The sequence below is a fragment of the Nannospalax galili genome, unplaced genomic scaffold (genome assembly GCF_000622305.1).
Source record: "Nannospalax galili isolate Female #2095 unplaced genomic scaffold, S.galili_v1.0 scaffold342, whole genome shotgun sequence".
NCBI classification, from domain to species: Eukaryota; Metazoa; Chordata; class Mammalia; order Rodentia; family Spalacidae; genus Nannospalax; species Nannospalax galili.
The window spans coordinates 2,296,354-2,316,221 of NW_008349359.1; the positions used below are offsets into that span (position 1 = coordinate 2,296,354).

At 39.7% G+C, this 19,868-nt stretch overlaps 1 protein-coding gene across 1 annotated transcript in view; it reads left to right on the plus strand.

Moving 5' to 3' along the window:
• The window catches only part of Snap23 (synaptosome associated protein 23), a 34,273-nt gene extending 16,648 nt beyond the window's left edge, over window positions 1-17,625 (plus strand). The window contains exons 2-8 of the mRNA XM_008846827.3: window positions 1,302-1,402; window positions 2,578-2,619; window positions 2,990-3,038; window positions 3,704-3,821; window positions 10,826-10,981; window positions 12,431-12,575; window positions 16,027-17,625. Coding sequence (XP_008845049.1) covers window positions 1,346-1,402; window positions 2,578-2,619; window positions 2,990-3,038; window positions 3,704-3,821; window positions 10,826-10,981; window positions 12,431-12,575; window positions 16,027-16,092 — 633 coding nt within the window. The 5' untranslated portion in view covers window positions 1,302-1,345 and the 3' untranslated portion in view covers window positions 16,093-17,625. The remainder of the gene's footprint in view (window positions 1-1,301; window positions 1,403-2,577; window positions 2,620-2,989; window positions 3,039-3,703; window positions 3,822-10,825; window positions 10,982-12,430; window positions 12,576-16,026) is intronic.
• Window positions 17,626-19,868: the final 2,243 nt, after the last annotated feature.

Here is a 19,868-nt window from a genome sequence, read left to right on the forward strand (position 1 = left end):
CTTTTTGAGACAGGGTCTCTCTGTAGCCCCAGCTGGCCTGGAACTCACTGTGGAGTCCAGGCTGGCCTGGAACTCACAGAGATCCTCCTGACTCTGCCTCCCAAGTGCTGGGACTAAAGGTATGTGCCACTATGTCCAGCTTTCATTTTATGTTTTTAATTTTAAAAAATTAATTCCTTTTTTGGTCTTTTTGAGACAGGGTCTCCCTGTAGCCCCAGCTGTCCTAGAACTCACTATGTAGACCAGGCTGGCCTTGAACTCACAGAGATCTGCCTGCCTCTGCCTCCCGAGTGCTGGGATTAAAGGCGTGCACTACCACGCCTGTCCTAAAAAATTTATTCTTATGTGTGTGTATGACATGTGCTCCCATGTGTGTATGTGTGCAAAAGCATGCAAGTCAGAGGACAACTTTATGGAGTTTCTCTCCTTCCACCTTTAAGTGGGTTCCAGAGATCAAACTCGGGTTTCCATGCTTGCATGGCAAGCACCTTTACCCTTTACAAGCACCTTTACACTGAGCCAGCTTGGCAGAGGGCAACTTTTGGGAAGTGGTTTTTCTCCTTCTACCTTTGGTGCTGGGGATCAAACAGGTGGTCAGGCTTTCCTGGCAAGTGCTTTGATCCATTGAACCATCTTACCAACCCATGAATTCATTTTAATAGTCTCTCAGGGTTTGTATTTTATTGGTGCCTTGCTTTTCAAAGCAAGGACCACTTTCCCATTGAAAAGAGTACTTCACTGGGGCCATAGCTCAATTAGTAGAATGCTTGCCTAGCATGCACGAAGCCCTGGGTTCGATCCCCAGCACCACATAAACCAGTCATGGTGGTGCATGCCTATAATCCCAGGAGATATAAACAGGGGATCTGAAGTTCAAGGTCATCTTCAAATAACCTCGAATACATGTCAGAAAAGAGTACTTCTTTGCCTGTGTTTTAGGTTCACTTTTTAAATATTTATTTATTTATTTATTTATTTATTTATTTATTTATTTATTTAATCTTTTTCCTGTAGCTGGCCTGGAACTCACTATGTAGACCAGGCTGGCCTTGAACTCACAGAGATCTGCCTGCCTCCTCCTAAGTGCTGGGACTACAGGTGTACACCACCATGCCCAACTCAAGTTCACTTTTTGTACTAAGTAGCTAAACATCCACTTTTCATTTCAGCTTAAATTATTGTTTGTGTGGTAAAGACAGGTAAAGAGACCAGTGCTCTTTTATCCTGTTTGCCTCATAAGTACTGAAATCCCCCAAATTTATACTTTCTGCTTCAACTTTTCTATGTCCTTCTTCTTCTAGAGGATCTACATTTCCCTTTCTGTGACTGGTAGTTTTGATTCATCATGGATAATCTGTCACCAGAAGAAATTCAGCTGAAGGCTCACCAGATTACTGATGAGGTAAATGGGTTTTTGTTGTTGTTGTTGTTTTGTTGTTGTTTGCTTGCTTGCTTTAATTTTTATTACATTGTAGCTCTCGGGGCTGGAGAGATAGGTCAGTGGTTAAGACCACTGACTGGTCTTGCAGAGGACCCGGGTTCAATTCCCAGCGCACACAAGGCAGCTATGAACTGTCCTTAACTCCAGTTCCAGGGGACAATTTTTATTACATTTTAATTAACTTATTTATTTGAGTGGAGGCATGTACCATAGTACTAGTGTGGAGCTCAGAGGATGTCTTGCAGGAGTCAGTTCTCTTTTTCCACCATGTGGGTCTCAGGGGTTGAACTTGAGTTGTGAGGTTTTGTGGTAAGTGCCTTTACCTACCAAACCCCTGATGAAGTAAATGTTTTATTTAGAATGAGGAATTCTATTTCCTTTTTTTTTAAACATTTATTTATTTAGTGAGAAAGTATGGGTATTTGTGTGGCATGCACATAGAGTCAGAGGACAGTTTGTGGGAATTGGTTCTTTCCTTCCACCATGCAGTGTTGGGGATCCAACTTGGGTTGTCAGGCTTGGTGGCAAGTGCCTTTACCTTTTCAAAGCTTTCTTGCTGGTCCCCTAGTTCTATTTTCACAGGGGATAAGTGAGACATTCTTAGAAATCTTTGGACTTCTTCCTGGTCTCTTTAAGGTAGTTCTTAACAACTGCTTTCACTGCTTGTAATTCTGGAAGGAATTCTGGATTTTCCTTTTTATTTAGCAATTTTTTTTCGGGGGTCGGGGGGGAGTGAGACAGGGTTTTGCCGTGCAGCCCTGACTGGCCAGGAGCTCTCTGTGTAGACTAGGCTGGCCTTGAGCTTACAGAGATCCCCTTGCCTCTGCCTCTCAAGTGTTGGAGTTAAAACCATGTGCCACTACACCTGGATAACAATTTCTTAATATCTGATATAATCAGATTTCTACCTACTTGCATGAATTTTATGAATGCCATTAACTCCACAATCTAAAGTTTCTTTCTTAAGAAGTGCCTAGAAGAAAGGAAATAAAGTATAATGACCTACTTTCTTTGTTGTAAGGAGAGGGATGGACTGGAAAATTTTAACAATAAGGTAGCATCATAAATACAGCCGGTGATCAGATTTTTTTTTTCCTTGCATATTTTGAAATTCTCTCTGTATTTTTTTTTCCTAGTCTCTGGAAAGTACAAGGAGAATCCTGGGTTTAGCCATTGAGGTAAGAAATATTTAGTCATCAAGAAATTTATGGAAGGGATCCTAATAGCACTAGCTGGAATTGATGTTATTTGAAACCAGCAATTCCTGAAATTGTCAAAAAATACACTACTGAACATTTTCTATTTTTCCCTTTGACAGTATTGGAATATTGACAGGGAAGATAAATTCATCATGAGTTTGTGGCTTACTAATTTCAGGAGTAAATAGATGTTCTGCTTTAAGACAGCTAATTCTTCCTGTAATTGTAGTTCTCTGAAAACTTGGTTTTCTGTATGATTCTTTCTTGTTATTTGTCAGTCCTTACAAGTTTTGCCTCTGTTATTTTGAGTTTGTTTTATTGCATTATCATTTTCCCTTCTTCGTTTTAGTCTCAGGATGCAGGAATCAAGACCATCACTATGCTGGATGAACAAGGGGGTAAGTTGAAGTCATTGGAGGAGACTCTTAAGACTTAAAATTGCCAAAATCCCTGTGAAATCAGCTACTTATAAATTTCCAACTTTAGGAATGTCTTTTCTTTATAAGATAAGAGATATTACCTCTTTTTCTTCTGATTTGAATTATGTCACGTTCATTACTAGTTTGAGGGGCAGTAGTGCCCAACTGTATCCCAAGTATATGTTAGACAAGCATGGTATATTGTTTATGTTTGTCATATGTATATTAGACATGATATTGCTACATTGTTCTCAGATATCAAGTTAAATCCTAAAACAGGTCCAATTCTGATGAATTTAGAAACATTCAGTTTTGCTGGCCCTAAGTAATCCCATCTAGCTTTTATTAGTTTAGTGATAGCAGGTTTTGAGCCTCTTAAATGATAGAAATGCTGGAATCTGGTCTGACCAAAGTACATTTGATTTCTGAACAACCTTCACATGCTAATGGTATACAAGTTTCTTTAGAACAAATCACTCTGCAATCAAATTTCAGGTGTCTCAGGATCAGAATGCAAAAGATCCTTTGCATAGCATTGATAGATTCACTGTGGCAGGTTAGATTTGAGGTTACAGTTTGCTGCTGGATAATAATAGCACTTTCAGTGGACAATGTGAATGTAACACACCCCAACTTATTCTTAGAACAACTAAACCGCATAGAAGAAGGCATGGACCAAATAAATAAAGACATGAGAGAGGCAGAGAAGACTTTAACAGAACTCAACAAGTGCTGTGGCCTTTGCGTCTGCCCTTGTAATAGGTGAGTTGATAAATCAAGATCTTAATACACAAGAATATTTGTGTTCTCTCTCTGCCTGCTCCCTACCCCAAATAAAGCCAGAAGTATGACTGGGCCCAAATTAGCAACTTAAAAAAAAAAAAAAAGTGCTGAGGATATTTCTCCTGTAGTCAAGATCAAGTTTTTCATGATATAGTCAGGTTCATAGAAAATCCTGGTTTAAATTGACCAACCCTAGGATCAAACACCAATTTCAGTCTGTACACTAAATGCTTGGGAAATATACATCTGGATGATATAGAACATTCTCCTTTTAAACAGGTAATATTAACAAAATACATATCTTGAATTAGATGCATGAGAGATGTCCAAGGGAGTAAAGAACTTGCACTTCTGCCAGGCGTGGTAGGTCGTGCCTTTCATCCCAGCACTTGGGAAGCAGAGGTAGGTGGATCTCTGAGTTCAAAGCCAGCCTGGTCTGCATTGTGAGATTGTGAGTTTTTAGGGCAGCTGGGGCCACAGGGAGACTCTGTCTCAAAAAGACAAAAAAAAAAAAAAAAGAACTTGGACTTCTTCAAAAGACTTACTATGTAGCTGTATATATGAGAAAGAATAGCAGGGCCAAAAAAAACAAAAACAAAAACCAACCCTGGTGTTAGGTTATGTGGTATACACTAAGGCTAGGGGTGAAAACTGATAAGGTTAGGTTCAGCAGTATCTTTTTTTTTTTTATATGATTGAGTGTTATGCCTGCATGTATGTAAGTGCACCCATGTCGTGCAGGGTATACCAGATCCCTTGGAACTGGAGTTAAGGATGGTTGTTAGCCACCATGTGAGTGCTGGAATTCTAACCCAGGTCTTCTGCAAGAGCAGCCAGTGCTCTTAACTGCTGAGCCATCTCTCCAGCCCAGTCGTATATTACAAAAGAGTTAGGACATGAATTGGACTTTGTTACTAAAAGGATTTATCTGAACAGGGAAGGGGAAAGGGTCTGGAGGTGTGGCTAAATTGGAGGTCATGGTGCAATTTCCTAGTATCAGAAAACAAAGGAGAGGGAAAAAAACCAAAAACACCAGGCATGGTAGTGGTAGCTAACGCCTTTAATCCCAGTACTCAGGGCAGGCAGATTTCTGTGAGATCCAGGTCAACCTGGTCCACATACTGAGTTCTAGGCAGGTTGGGGCTATGGAGACCAACAACAACAACAAAAAAGAAAACAAAGAAACAAAAACAAACAAACAAAAGAAACATAAAAGGAAAAGGAAGCATTTCTGGTAGAAGACTGAAAGTGAACAGCTAGCATCTGATTTAACTGAGCTGCATGATTCATGCAGAGAATTAGCCAGTAAGATTTATGTAGGTAGTAGAGGAACTTAGATGCCAGACTAAGGAGCTGATAGATTGGGGTGGCGTGGGTGACTACACCAGAAACTAATTAAAAAACATTTATGATCTGGTCCTGTGAGGTTAGACTTTATCAGTGAAATTAAAGAACTTATAAACAATGGGAATTCCCTTTAAATCAGGAAGCATGAAGAGAGAAAGATCCGAGAAAACTGATGATCTGGAGTGTTTTCATTTCTGTTGCTGTGATAAAACACCCTGACGAAAAGCAACTTAGGGGATAAAAGCGTTTATTTGGCTTACAGTTCCAGGTTGTAGACTATTGCTGAGGGAAAGTCAAGGCAGGAACTCAAAGGAACTAGTCACATCACTTCTAAGATATGGGAGAAATGAACACTATGTGCTGCCACTTGCTCTCCAGCTAGCTTTCTCCTGCCTTACATAGTTCAGGACCCCCTAGGGCATAGTGCTGCCCACAGTGGGCTTGGTTTTCCTATATCATTTAACAATCAAGACAGTCCCCCACAGGTCAACTTGATCTAGACAATTGAGACTCTTTGATACTCTTTTCTCAGGTGAGTCTTAAGTTGTGGCAAGTTGACGTTTAAAACTAGCCACTGCATGAAGTCTCTAGTAATGTCGAAGAAAGGTTTTCAGACCATGTATATAGTACAGTGTATGAGATTGTGCTGGGCACAAAGGACTTCACTCTTGTTTTAATCTATTGTGAATATTTCATTCTCTTCTTTGGCAAATATTACATATTCAAACCAAGATGAAGTTTGGACTAAAGCAGTTAACCATTATCTTCCTCAGAAGCACTCATCTTTGAACTTTAGTCTTGGTTGAAATGAGTATGTCGGGAAATTGAGTTATTATTGCTGAAAGTACTCATTTTTAAAGAGCTTCATTAGCATTAGTGCTTCTATCTAGTTGTCGCAGGTGGTCTCTAAACCAAGAATAACCTGCAAAGTTTCAAGTCCCATCATTTTTATCCTTCAGAAAAGTTAGGAATAGAGGAAGTTTGGAGTTTTTGAGATAGGGTCTTCCTGTAGCACCAGCTAGCCTGGAACTCTCTATGTAGATCAGGCAGGCCTGGAACTCTCTATAGACCAGGCTGGCCTAGATCTCAGAGTTCCACCTGCCTCTGCCTCTTGAGTTTTAACCGATTTGACAGTGTTCTTCTCAACTTTGTGCACTAACACAGGCCTATTGACCTGTTTAGATTTGATTGACTTTCTGAAATTCCATATTTAATAAGTATGACTGGGACTGGGAGTAGCTCAGTTGATAGAGTGATTATGCTTGCCTAGCATGCATGAAGCCCTGGGTTTGAGTTCCAACACTGCATAAAACTGGACAGGTTGGCACATGGCTCTAATCCTAGCACTTGTGAATTGGAGATTGGAGGATCATAAATTGAAGGTCATCCTTGGCTACACAGTGAATACAAAGTCACACTGGGCTACAAAACCCAATAACAACAAAAGCATAACAATTGCAACAACAACAACAACAACAAAATCCCTATGATTTGTCAGTCAGGATTTAGCAAATTACTTTAAGCAAGCAAGTTATAAGTATATAACCTGATAAAAATTCTTAGTTGTGTTTTATAAACTTGCTATGCCTTTTTCCTTTGTTCCAGGTACCATCTTGGAAGAATGAGGGAAGAGAAAATAGATAGTTTTCCTCAGAGTCAGATGTTAGAAAATGAGCAAAGAAAAAGCATCCTCTTTAGTCTAGCATAAGACAGCTCTAAGTCAGGGGTTAATAATAAAAGGAGTAACATGAAACCCAAACTGGCCAGAGGTGATAGAACATGGGAGATGCAGCTACAAGTGTACTAATTTTATTTGTCTTGTATATCCCAGCCATGCATAGGCAAGCTGTTCTTGGGCATGGGGGAGATAAGGTAGAGTGTGGTTCTAAACCAGGCTTTTACCTCTGACATCAGCAGAATTCTTTCTCGGCATTTCTTAACACATGGAATCAAGGAATTGCTGTGACAGAAGAGGAGAGAGTTATAGCCCAGATTAAAGCTGTCTGGTAGCCTCTCTTCTTATTTCTTTATACCACTGAGACCTTGGCTACTATGATGTCACTTGTCAGCTGTTTGCTCTCCTGTTTCCTCCAATGTCTTATCTGCTAATCTGTGTTTCACTCAACATAAAAACAGCCATAATATAGGTCGGGCTTGGTGGCACATGCCTTTAATCCCAGCATTTGGGAGGCAGAGGCAGGCAGATCTTTGTGAGTTCGAGGCCAGCCTGGTCTACATAGTGAGTTCCAGGACATCTGGGGCTATGAGGAGACCCTGTCTCAAAAAATACCAAAAAAAAACAAAAAAAAACCCAGCCATAATATAAGCTCCTCAAAGGCAGGCACAGGATCTCAGTCCTCTCTGTGTAAGCCTACAATTAATCTAATAATACTAATAAACTGGTGGTAATAACAACTTAGATTCATATTTTCATATCCTCTCTCCATTCCTTTCCTCCCTTTTCCACTTCCTCTGTCTCCCTTTTTCTCTTGTCCAGTCTTTTTTTAATATTTTATTATTTTTTATTTTATGTGTATGAGTGTATTGCCTGCATATATGTGAGTGCATCCGTGTTGTGCAATGCTGCGGATGTCAGAAGAGGGCTTCGGATACCCCTGGAACGGGAGTTAAGGACGGTTTGTAGCAGCCATGTGGGTGCTGGGAATCGAACCCAGATCCTCTGCAAGAGCAGTCATTGCTCTTAACCACTGAGCCATCACTCCAGCCCCTTTCCAGTGTTTATTTACCATTCAGAAATCTTAAGAAATCTGAAATACCCTGTAAAAAGAAGAAGAGAGTCTGTAGAGAGTCTCAAAGTAGTTAGCTGCTTGATGTTCCAGCTTAGTCATTTTTAGGGCATTTTCTTAATTTGCCTGTCTTATAAAGCTCTTCTAAGGATTTAGCATAATGGTACGGAGTTTGAAGACAGATTAGTATTTCTGAACCACTTGCTAGAGAATTTCAGAATTGATGCTTTTAAGTTTTCTGTTATTCCTTCGTAGATAGTATTGAGATATAAAAAAATGAGCTCTGGGGTGCTGGGTTTTGTGGTTCATGTCTGTAATCCCAGCATTTGGAAGGCAAAAGCAGGAGGATTGCTGCAGGGTTGAAGCAGGCCTGGTTTCCCTAGCAAGTTCCAAACAATTCAGGCTATATAGCAAGACTCTGCCTCAGAACGAACAAACAGGAAAACAGCTCTGAAAACTTGTGGCTTGAGGGACTGGAGAGATGGCTCAGCAGTTAGGAGCACTGGCTATTCTTGCAGAGGACCCGGGTTTGATTCCCAACACCCACATGGCAACTTAACAAGCATCTGTAACTCCAGTTCCAGGGGAATCCAATGCTCTCTTCTGACCTCCACAGGCGTTGCAGGGCACGGGTGCCCTTACCTACATGCAAGCAATACATTCATACACATAAAATGCAAATAGATAAATAAAGTATATTTTTAAGCCAGGCGTGGTGGTGCATGCCTTTAATCCCAGCACTTGGGAGGCAGAGGCAGGTAGATCTTTGTGAGTTTGAGGCCAGCCCGGGTCTACATAGTGAATTCAAGGACAGCTGGGACTACAAGGAGACCCTGTTAGACAAAGAAAAAGAAAAGAAAAGAAAAAACCCTTGTGGATTGACTATCCTGAGAAATAGGCTGATGGGTGAGTTAGACATGTAAAACAATTTTTTAAAAATTACAATGAAAATTAAATATAACAGAAGACATCTGTAATCACTAAGGAGAGACAGGAAGTTTCACGGTGGTGCCTGTTAGTATTTTCCTGGTCATAATAATTGTTAGAATTTTAGGCATTATTATCACCTAAACACACTCAGGGAAAATGAAATGTGCAATGGTTTAGTTTTCTTGTTTTTCTTTTTATCTAGATTCTCAGATGTTGGTTGTTTCTATGAATCCAGGCAGGAATGCATTATGTGTTTAAAACTCTAAACCTGCTCCTGTTCTGTTTGAATGGCATTTACTATTTTCTGCATTTCATTCTCTCACTTAATCTCTTCCTTTCTAATCTACTTACTAAAAATGAAGATTAACATCAGAAGCCGGGCTCATAACTGATGAAACGGAGCTTTAAGATGCAGTCTTGTGCAGTTGGGCTGCTAACCTGCTGTCTAAAGGTGATGCTTCAAATGCTTTTCTGTGCATGTGCATGGATTTTGTGAGTGACAGAAACTGTCTTAGGATCAGTGCTATGGTATATAATGTGAAGTGACTTTGTTGTTGATGAATGCTGTCTAACAAAAGATGCACTTGACGAAAGAATCTTTTTTTTTTTTTTTTTTTCTTTTTGAGACAGGGTCTCCCTGTAGCCCCAGCTGTCCTGGAACTCACTATGTAGACCAGGCTGGCCTTGAACTCACAGGGATCTGCCTGCCTCTGCCTCCCGAGTGTGGGGATTAAAGGCGTGAGCTACCACGCCCGGCCTGATGAAAGAATCTTAATTTTCAATAACTCTCCTAGACTAATGGCCTAAAAACTGAGGTTTTGCTAAATAACATTATTACTAAAGTAAAAAAGTCTCCTGAAATTTCCTGTTTTAAATTGTTGATTTTTGTAGACAGTGCCTACAGTCTAGTTCTTATCAGAGGTAAGAGAATTCAGGCTAAAAGTATCTCTTTGTTCATAGGAATTTGATTTCAGCATCTTCATTAAAATTCCTTATACTTTCTGAAGACTTCTTCTATCAAAGCATTGTTTCTCCTGATTTTAATTTCCCATGGTCAAAACAAAGAATTAGTTGCCTATCTAGTCATCTTAAATCCTGTTTAGAATAAGATGGGATATAAATGTAGTAAGAGTTTTCCAATTTACATGTTTTAATTTGCTCTGTAATTCCTGGTATATCATATGTTAACTTGCTATAATTTCATGTTAATTAGTAGAGCTAACCTTAAGTTTTCATAGACATTAAACTGTTTAATTAATTGTATGTTATGCTTATCTCCCCCTCAATTTTGAATTTTGTAAGATTTATGAAGACTATGATTCTTGTTAAAAAAAAAAAAAAATTAAGTACCACACTGGGCATGGTGGCTTACGGCTTTAATCCCAGCACTCAGGAGGTAGTGCCAGGTAGATCTCTGTGAGATCAAAGCCAGCCTGGTCTAAAAAAGCTCCCCCCCCCAGAAAAAAAAACACCCCACAAATGAAAGCAACAAAACAACATCCAGAACTACTCTGGGGCAAAATGACACAACTATTTCCCACTCTTCTTACTCTTTCATCCACATCAGCCTCTGCAGTTCCTCTAAGGAATCTCTTCAGGCATCCCAGAACATCTTTTCTAAGGTGTTCTAGGATTTGTTAATCTTTTTTTCTGGTAAATGCTACAAGCTGAGAGACCTAAAATATTAAATAATTTCATTTTTCCACTTGCTTAGCTTAGGGAAAATTTGGTAGTAGTAGTAGTATTTGGACTTATAAAAAATGATCTAGCATTGGTGTGTTTGTCTTAATTCATCTTTTTTTTTCCTATATTGCCTTGAGGAATAGTATAGATAATCTAGTTTTAGCTGTATGCAGCTTCTCTGCTAAAGGTAATAGGGTTATATTCAAGTACCAAGCACTAATAATTTAACTCCCCTCTCCTGTTTTTTGTTTGTCCATATTCCTGGCATTTACATAGGACGAAGAACTTCGAGTCTGGAAAGGGCTATAAGGCAACATGGGGCGATGGTGGCGACAACTCACCAAGCAATGTAGTATCTAAGCAACCAGGCCGGGTAACAAATGGCCAGCCTCAGCAAGCCACAGGGGCAACCAGCGGTGGATACATTAAACAGTATGCCAACTCTTCCTTGTATTTCTACACCTTTCCTAATGAGTGGCTCATTTCAGACATTGGGTATAGCTACATATGAGCCCTAACTGAATGAGTAGAAATAATCTCAATCTTCCTCCCTCTCTTGCCCTTCTTGTTCCTCTTTTCCTTCCATCCCTTCCTTTCCTTATTTTATTTCCTCCCTTCCTCCCTCATTCCTCTCTTTTCACAAGGTTTCACTGTGTAGCCCAACAGGTCTGGAACTTGCTATATAATTCATGCTGGTCTTAAGCCTATTGCCTCAGTCTCTTGAATGCTAGGATTACAGGTGTGGGCCACCATACCCTTTTATTTTTCAGTACTTTCAAATGAGTTTTATAAATGGGGAAAATGCTTAAAAAATATGTAACGCAGAGGTTGGCTAGATTCCTTTTAACAGTTTTAGAGGTCCAGCTAGTAAATATCTTATACTTTTCAGGCTATATATAGTCTGTTTCGATCACACAACTCTCCTGTTGTAGGGAGTACCAGCCAGAAACAATATGTCAACAAATAAGCTTAGCTATATATGGATAAAACTTTATTTACAAAAACTGTTGACAGACCAGATTTGGTTCTTGGACCCTAGTTTTCTTGGAGGCTGAGATAAGATGATTGAGCCCAGGTGCTAGAAGCCAACCCAGGCAGCATAGTACTAGACTCCATCTGATAAAACCAAAACAAAACAAGCTGCCCCCTGGTAATCCTAGTACTTGAGAGGCTGAGTCAAGAGGATTGTCATGTTCAAGGACAGCCTAGACTATAGTTCTAGGCCACCATGAGCTACAAAGTAAGACTCAGACTTAGGGAAAAAAATGTAAATAAAGCCAGGTTTAGTGGTATACATCTTCAATCCAGAGGCAGAGTCAGGCAGATCTCTGTGAGATTGGGGACATCATCTACATGGCTTTTGTGTTGTCCTTGATCAGCCTTTCCTGTGTTTGTTGTTGTTGTTAAGGTTTAGTTTTGTTATTTTCTTTTTTCTTTTGTTCTTTTTTTTTTTTGACTTTAAAACAGGATTTATTTTATGTGGGTATGTGTGTGTGTGCACACAGGCACACATGCATACTATAGTGTTCTTGTGGAGGTCAGAGGACAGTGTTGTAGAGAGTTTTCTCCTTCTACCTCCTCATGGGTTCCAGGGATTGACTCAGGTCACCAGGCTTGTGTGGCAAACACTTTTGCCTGATGAGCCATCTCAATTCCTCCCCCCCCCCTTCTTCCTCTCCTCTCCCTCACCTTCCTCCTTTTCTTTTTTGAACTGTGGAGTATTTCCCCAAAATAGCCTACATTTCATTCACCTTTGAGCATCATTTTGATTACTTATTTTTATAACAATTCCAGATTTTGTCCATTGTAACTCAACAAAAAGTTCTGAATTAACTTCTTTTTCTTTTTTTTTTTTTTTTTTTTTTTTTTTTCATGTGATAGTATAACTAATGATGCCAGAGAAGATGAGATGGAAGAAAACTTGACTCAAGTGGGCAGTATCCTGGGAAACCTGAAGAACATGGCTTTGGACATGGGCAATGAAATTGATGCTCAAAACCAACAAATACAGAGAATCACAGAAAAGGTAAAAAACAAAACAAGAAGCCTTTTATGGCCACAAGAAAATGACATAGCCAATCCAGTAATAGTTTTAGTATTGGGTATCTGTGCTAAACATTTTGGGAGAGCATAACAGAATAAATCTTAGATTTTGGGGACAATTTTGATGAGGTGGTAATTCTAACACTTTGAAAAACAGAAGCCTAAAAAAAAAAGAAAGAAAAACAGAAGCCTAATCTTACCATTTTGTTTATGGCAGTTGGTTCGTTGTGAAGGCACAGCCTTGGGATGAAGTTTTACTTAAACCTTCACACATACAAAGTTTAGAATGTACTGAGTAGGGCTAGTGAGATGGCTCAGTGGGTACAGGCCTGACAACCTGAATTTGATCCCTGGAACCCACATGATAGGAGAAAATGTATTCCACATGCACATGTACACACACATACACACACACACACACACACACACACACACACACACACACACACCCTGGAACCACATGGTAGGAGAGAACCAATTACACACACAAACACACACACACACACACACACACAGTAATGATATTTAACAACAAAATTTTTTTTATTATGTGAATATTGCCTGTATGTGTATAAGTGTATCCATGTCATGCAATGCCCACAAAGGTCAGAAGAGGGCATTAGATGTCCCTAGAATAGGAGTTACAGATGGCTGTTAGCCACCATGTGGGTGCTGGGAATTGAACTTGGGTCCTCTGCAAGAGCAGCCAGTGCTCTTAACCCCTGAGTCATCCCTTGAGCCCCAACAAAAAAAATTTAAATGTCAGGACTGGTGAGATGGCTCAGCGGTTAACAACACTGGCTGTTCTTGCAGAAGACCCAGGTTTGAATCCCAGCACCCACATGACGGCTAACAACTATCCGTAATTCCAGTCCCAGGGGATCCGGCAGCCTCTTCTGTCCTCAGGCATTGCACAGCACAGGTGCACTTAATCACATGCAGGCAATACATGCATACACACAAAATAAAAATAGTAAATATAAAAAAATTTTTTTTTGTCTTTTTGAGACAGGGTCTCCCTGTTGCCCCAGCTGTCCTGGAACTCGCTATGTAGACCAGGCTTGTCTGGAACTCACAAAGATCCTTCTGCCTCACTGGGATTAAAGGCGTGCACCACCATGCCCGAACTAAAAAAATTTTTTTAGGCATCCTGAGTATATTCTAGTTTATTCTTTGAGTTGCATTTTTGTCGTCCCCCCCCCCCCCCGCCCCCCCCAATGTATGTTAGCTTTTAGTTTTGTTTACTAAGTTCTGACTCCTCATCTCAGGAAGGAGTCAGTAGCAAGAATCAGACTACAGATGGTTCTTGTGGAGTACACATACAAATAGCTTGTGAATAAAGGAAATTTGGGATGTTTTTCTTGCTGGTTTGAGACAGCGTCTCATGTAGCCTGGGTTGACCTTGAACTTCCTAGCTAGTCTTAAATGCCTGATCCTCCTTTCCTTACCTCCCAAGGGATTCTCCTTTTTTCTCTTTTTCTCCCTCCCTCCCTTACCTCCCAAGGGATTCTCCTTTTTTCTCTTTTTCTCCCTCCCTCCCTCCCCCCCTTCCTTCCTTCTTTCCACTTTACACAAGTAAAAAAAATACTGAATGAAAATCCTTTAAATGTTTTCATTAGTCAGATTTAAAAACCATACTTAATTACAGTCTCTTTGTACTTAAGAGGATGGTATAAGTTTTATTTTATTTTATTATTTTATTTTGTTTTATTTATTTTATTTTATTTTATTTATTTTATTGTGTATGCATGTATTGCCTGCATGTAGGTAAGTGCACCTATATCATGCAATGGCCACAGAGGACAGAAGAAGCTGTCGATCTCCTGGAACTGGAGTTATGGACAGTTGTTAGCTGCCATGTGGGTTCTGGGATTCGAACCCAGGTCTTCTGCAAGTAGAACCAGTGTTCTTAACCACTGAGCCATCTCTCCAGCCCAGGATGAGATAAATTTTAAGCTTGGCTCCCAAGCCACTTACAGTGGATTATCAGTGAAGCAAAGGATGGCTCCTAAGGTGCTTTCAGGGCTATAGTCTGGGCTCAGGCTACATATTACCCATCATTTTAATTTAGATATTGCTATGGGTGGCAATATGTCTGTTCCAAAGATCTCCGGGAAGGCTGTTTCAGTCTCTCTTGGTCAAACCTAAAGTAGTTCCAAATGAGATTTTGTGGCTCAGAGAACATTCTTACCATACTTCATTGCTTCAGAAATGAGCCAGACATGATGTTGCATGTCTGGAATTCCAGCTACTCCCAAGGATGAGGTTGAGAGAATCACTTGAACTCAGGAGCTCAAGGCCAGCCTAGGCAATAAGATCTAGTCTCAAAAATAAATACATAAATGGGGAGATGACAGAGTTGGTAAAGTACCTGCCATGCAAGCCTGAGAACCTAAGTTCAGATCCCAAGCACCTATGTAAAAGCCGGGCATGGTATTTTGTGTCTGTAACCCCAGAGATGGGGGAATAGATAGGCTGAATACCTGGAGCTAACTGGTCAGCCTAGCCAAAACAGTGTGCTACATGTTCAAAAAATAAGGTGGGAATCCATAGAGAAAGACACCTGACCTTGACCTCTGTCTTCCACAGCCATTCAAATACACAAGCACAGACACAAAATAAAAATAAATACAAAATAGCCTGTTGACCATATGATACATCCCAATTTCCAACATGTTAAACTATCAAAAATACACTATAACCTTAATAAACCACTGGCAGGAATTCTTCTGTTATACCTTTGTCAAATTTATACACTAAGGTTCTCAAAATTCATATTCTCTCACCCACAATGAATTTTATAATATGACTTCAAGTGTATAAAATTCCCCCCCTTTGTGTGTGTGTGTGTGTGTGTGTGTGTGTGTGTGTGTGTGTGTGTTAACTGGTGATTGAACCCAGGGCCTCATACATGGAAGGCAAGTGCTCTACAACTGGTTATATCCCCTGCCTCCTTTTTTATTGTTGTTTTGAGACAATTTTACTATGTAACCCAGGCTGGCCTTGAACTCATATTCTTGCCATATCCTCTCGAGTGCTGAGATTACAGATATGTGCTCCCTGTCCAAGTCCCAAGAGTATAAAACAGTGTGTGGATGCGTGCATATGTTGGATTAAATGTAAATCTGTAGGATTGCAAATCACATACTTTACAACTGACCTATATGCTTAGCCAAAATTTACTGTTTTGAATTTGAGACAGGGTTTTTGTAGTCAGACTGGTCTCAGACTCACTCCTATTGCCTCCACCTCCCAAGTGCTACAATTATAAGCATTCGCCACAATGCCTGGTTTATGCAATGCTTTGGATTGGATCCCAGGCCCTGTGCATGCTAGGCAGGTACTCTACCAACTGAGCTACACCCCTCAAATTTAACTTTTGTGAGAATGGCATATTTTGTGAAATAATGCTGTTATCTTTTTCTGTTTTTCAGGCTGACACCAACAAGGATCGTATTGACATTGCTAATACAAGAGCAAAGAAACTCATTGACAGCTAAAGCTCCTGCTGTACTTTATCATTTACTCGGCTCTCTAGCGTCTCCTCCTGAGTCATTACCTTTCAGAGTTCCAAGTTCTGGTCCCACAGTCTTCTAACTGGAGATAATATGAAAGAAGGACCAGAGGAGTAACAGCCTTCCTACTTTTTTTTACTTCTGTGGGTTTTGAGGGTAGGCTACTGTTGAGTCTTCCTTACAGTATTTTCTCTCTTAGTTGTATTCTTAGATTGGTTTCTGTGATCACACATAGCGTCTTCATCCTCTTCACTCACTGAGGTTCTTTTGCTTTCAGGATTCCAGAGCATTGCCAAAGACAGTCATGAAGGAAGTGGCTGTATAAGTGGCTTTGTTTTGTTTTTTTGGTTAATTTGGGTTTTATGGTTAAGGACAAGAGGAAGGAGCAAGAGATGAGGTAGTTGACTCAGTAAAAACCCAGAGGCCACCCAGAAAAAAAAAAGGTTGCCTAACTACAGTGAAGATCTACTTTTAATTTTTAAGTTGCAGTTTTTGCCACTTAAGGCTAATACTTGGTTTTGGAGCTTTTATACATAATTATACATCACTGGTTTTTGTTACACATCACTATTCTGATCTTCTGCTCCAAAAAGAATAGAATTGAGTGTTCTTAAGGTGAGCTTAATTTCTGAACTAGTGATTAATGTATGTATATAGATTCTGTGATCCCATTTTATACCGCACATTCAAGAACACTGTATAAATGAATACCTTTTATTTTCATATTAGTAGTATCATGGTCCCATTACAGGCCTATTAGCCCCATAAATTTGTCTTGCCTTTAAAGTATATAAATATATACATGAAACATGAGAATTCTTCACTAAAACAGGCTTTAAAATTTGGGGGGAAAGTTTGATAAAGTGTATCATGTGAAATCAGATTTACCTCAATACTAAGAATTATGCTTAGATAGGAAAAAAGAACATTGTTTTATCTCAGGTAGATTGCTTTGAATTTTGTGTAGTTTTAGACATTTAAAAATTTAGAATTTGGCCGGGTGTGGTGGCGCACGCCTTTAATCCCAGCACTCGGGAGGCAGAGGAAGGCGGATCTCTGTGAGTTCGAGGTCAGCCTGGTCTCCATAGCGAATCCAGGCCAGCTAGGGCTACAGGGAGACCCTGTCTCAAAAAGACCAAAAAAAAAAAAAAAAAATTTAGAATTTGTTACTAAAAGCCATTTGGAAAATTATGCCTTCGGTTTAATTATTGATGATTTGCACTGTCATTCTCTTTGCCTTGTGTCCAGAATCAAGTTTATGTAGCTACTGAATAGTGTCATGAAAATTGAATTTGTATTTGTGATCTTTACTCAAACACTAGCATCTGCATACTTCAGAGCTATCAAAGTAGATTGGTTTGACCAATAACCACTGTTTGATTCTTACAGTTAAATTTTGTGACTAATGGCATTGTTCTTTCAAATAGGTAACCTGTATCTATGACTTATTTGGGGGGCAATAATTTCATCAGCTTTTGTTTAACAAATTGAATAAAGCAAATGTCCATAAATCAAGCATTCTAATAGAAAGCTGTGGTTAGCTCTTTTCCAGTTTTGATTAGAAATATTATTTACAGGAGTTTCTATGATTTGTTGTGAGTCCATTTTAATCGTTACTTGTCCCATTCACACACTATTAACTAAATGATTCTGAGTAAGAATTACAGTTCCCTTACCGAAGAAGATGCAGCTAGCACAGAAATTTTCAAAGGATGAAGAAGACAACATTTAGGTAAAGCAAGACTCAGCTAGGCCCTGTGCCATAGAAATGCTCCATGTTAGAATGGATTGTCAGGTGAAGTTGCTGAATGTAAAAAGTAAGAAGGTAGAGAACAGCAGATTGTACTGTACCTAAAGTGTCTGTCTTAAAGCATTTACAGTTATTTATTTTTGTTTTGGTTTTTTAAGATGGTCTCCCTGTAGCTCCAGGTGACCTAGAACTCACTATGTAGACTAGGCTGACCTCAGACTAACAGAAATCTGCCTGCCTTTGCCTCCCTAGTGCTGAGATTAGAGATGTACACCACCACCCATTTTAAATTTTTTGATAACTTCTCTGTCTAAAGGAATACTTTGAAGGATGCTGATACACAATACTCAAGGTATAGTTGATTAGAGTGAGCACTAAAGCACCAAACTGTCTGGATTCCCCCCTTTTTCCCTTGCTGACTGGAGTGATGTATATCTATTTCTCTGCCTTGGTTTCCTTATCTGTAAGTGGGGATCAATGACTCTTCATAAAATTGCAATGCATAGGGCAGTAATCCAATAAAGCTCTTAGAACAAGCCAGACATGGTGGCATGCACCTGTAATCCCAATCTTTAGGAGGCTGGGACAACTTCAACATACATAGATGAATTTCAGGCTAGCCCAAGATAACATTGTAGGATTCTGTACCAAAAAACAATATCCCTAGCCAAATGCGGTGCCATATAGAAAGGCAGGTAGATCTCTCTGAGATTGAGGCCAGCCTGGTCTACATAGCAAGTTCCAGGGCAGCTGAAACTACAGGACACCCTGTGTCAACCCCTCCCACCCCGATTTTAGAAACTGTCTATCATATGTAGCTTTAATAAGTGATAGCTGTATTCTCTAGAGTGGAGCTCAATTTGGTCAAGGATCTCTGAGTTTGATGAAAGAAAACATAGCACCCCTCCTCAGAGAAATGGGTACATAATTGTGAACCATGCATAAATGAGAATCTTAGTCTTTGAAGCCCATCACTGGATTCCAAGTTACACTTTTCCTCATCATCTGCCACTGAGAAACCAGAGAAATGGGATCCTAAAATTAGGTTTACAATACACTTAAAATAGAAGATGTTGATGTAAAGCATCCCCCCAAACAATTCTGAAACATTTTTTCTGTTTTTTTTTAATTTTATTTATTGCGTGCATGGGTGCATGCTCACCACAGCACAGGTGTGCAGGTCAGAAGACAACTATAGGAGTTGGTTCTCTCACCTTGTGGGTCCCAGGGATCAAACTTAGGCTGTCAGGCTTAGAGGCAAGCACCTTTACTTGAGAAGCCAACTCACCAACACTTTACTTTTTTTTTTTTTTTTTTTTTTTTTTGTCTTTGAGACACGGTCTCCCTGTAGCCACAGCTGGCCTGGAACTTGCTATGTAGACCAGGCTGGCCTGAACTCACAGAGATCTGCCTGTCTCTGCCTCCCGAGTGCTGGAATTAACAGTGTGCACCACGACACCCAGCAACACTTTCCATTTTTAAGAGGTGGTAACAAATAGTTAAGCTTTGAACCTGCTCAGTTCAAAGTTTGGTTGAGCTATTTACTAGTTAATGTGACCTTAAACATAAGACTGACCTATAACTACATAGGTAAAAAATAGTAGCCCCCACCAAACTTAATTTTTTAAATTTATTTTTATGTGCATGAGTGTTTTTCTGTGTGTATATGTGTGTTCCACATGTGTGCATGCTCATGGAGAGTATCTGATCTCCTGGAACTGGAGTTATGGACAGTTGTTAGCCACCATGTAGGTGCTGGGAATCAAATCTGGGTCCTCTTTAAGAGCAGCCAGTGAGTGCTCTTAACTGTTGAGCCCCAAACTTAATTTTTAAAAAACAGTAAAGCTCCTTCAAGTTTTGTCTTAGGATAAGTCTTATCCTCTACAGTTGTACCTACTTCATCCTTTCTTCAATTTTAATTTATCCTGTATTCTCAATTTCAACTCTTTCCATGTCACATGGATTTTGAACCTCCCATTAATTTAGACATCTACATTCCATGCATCCTATA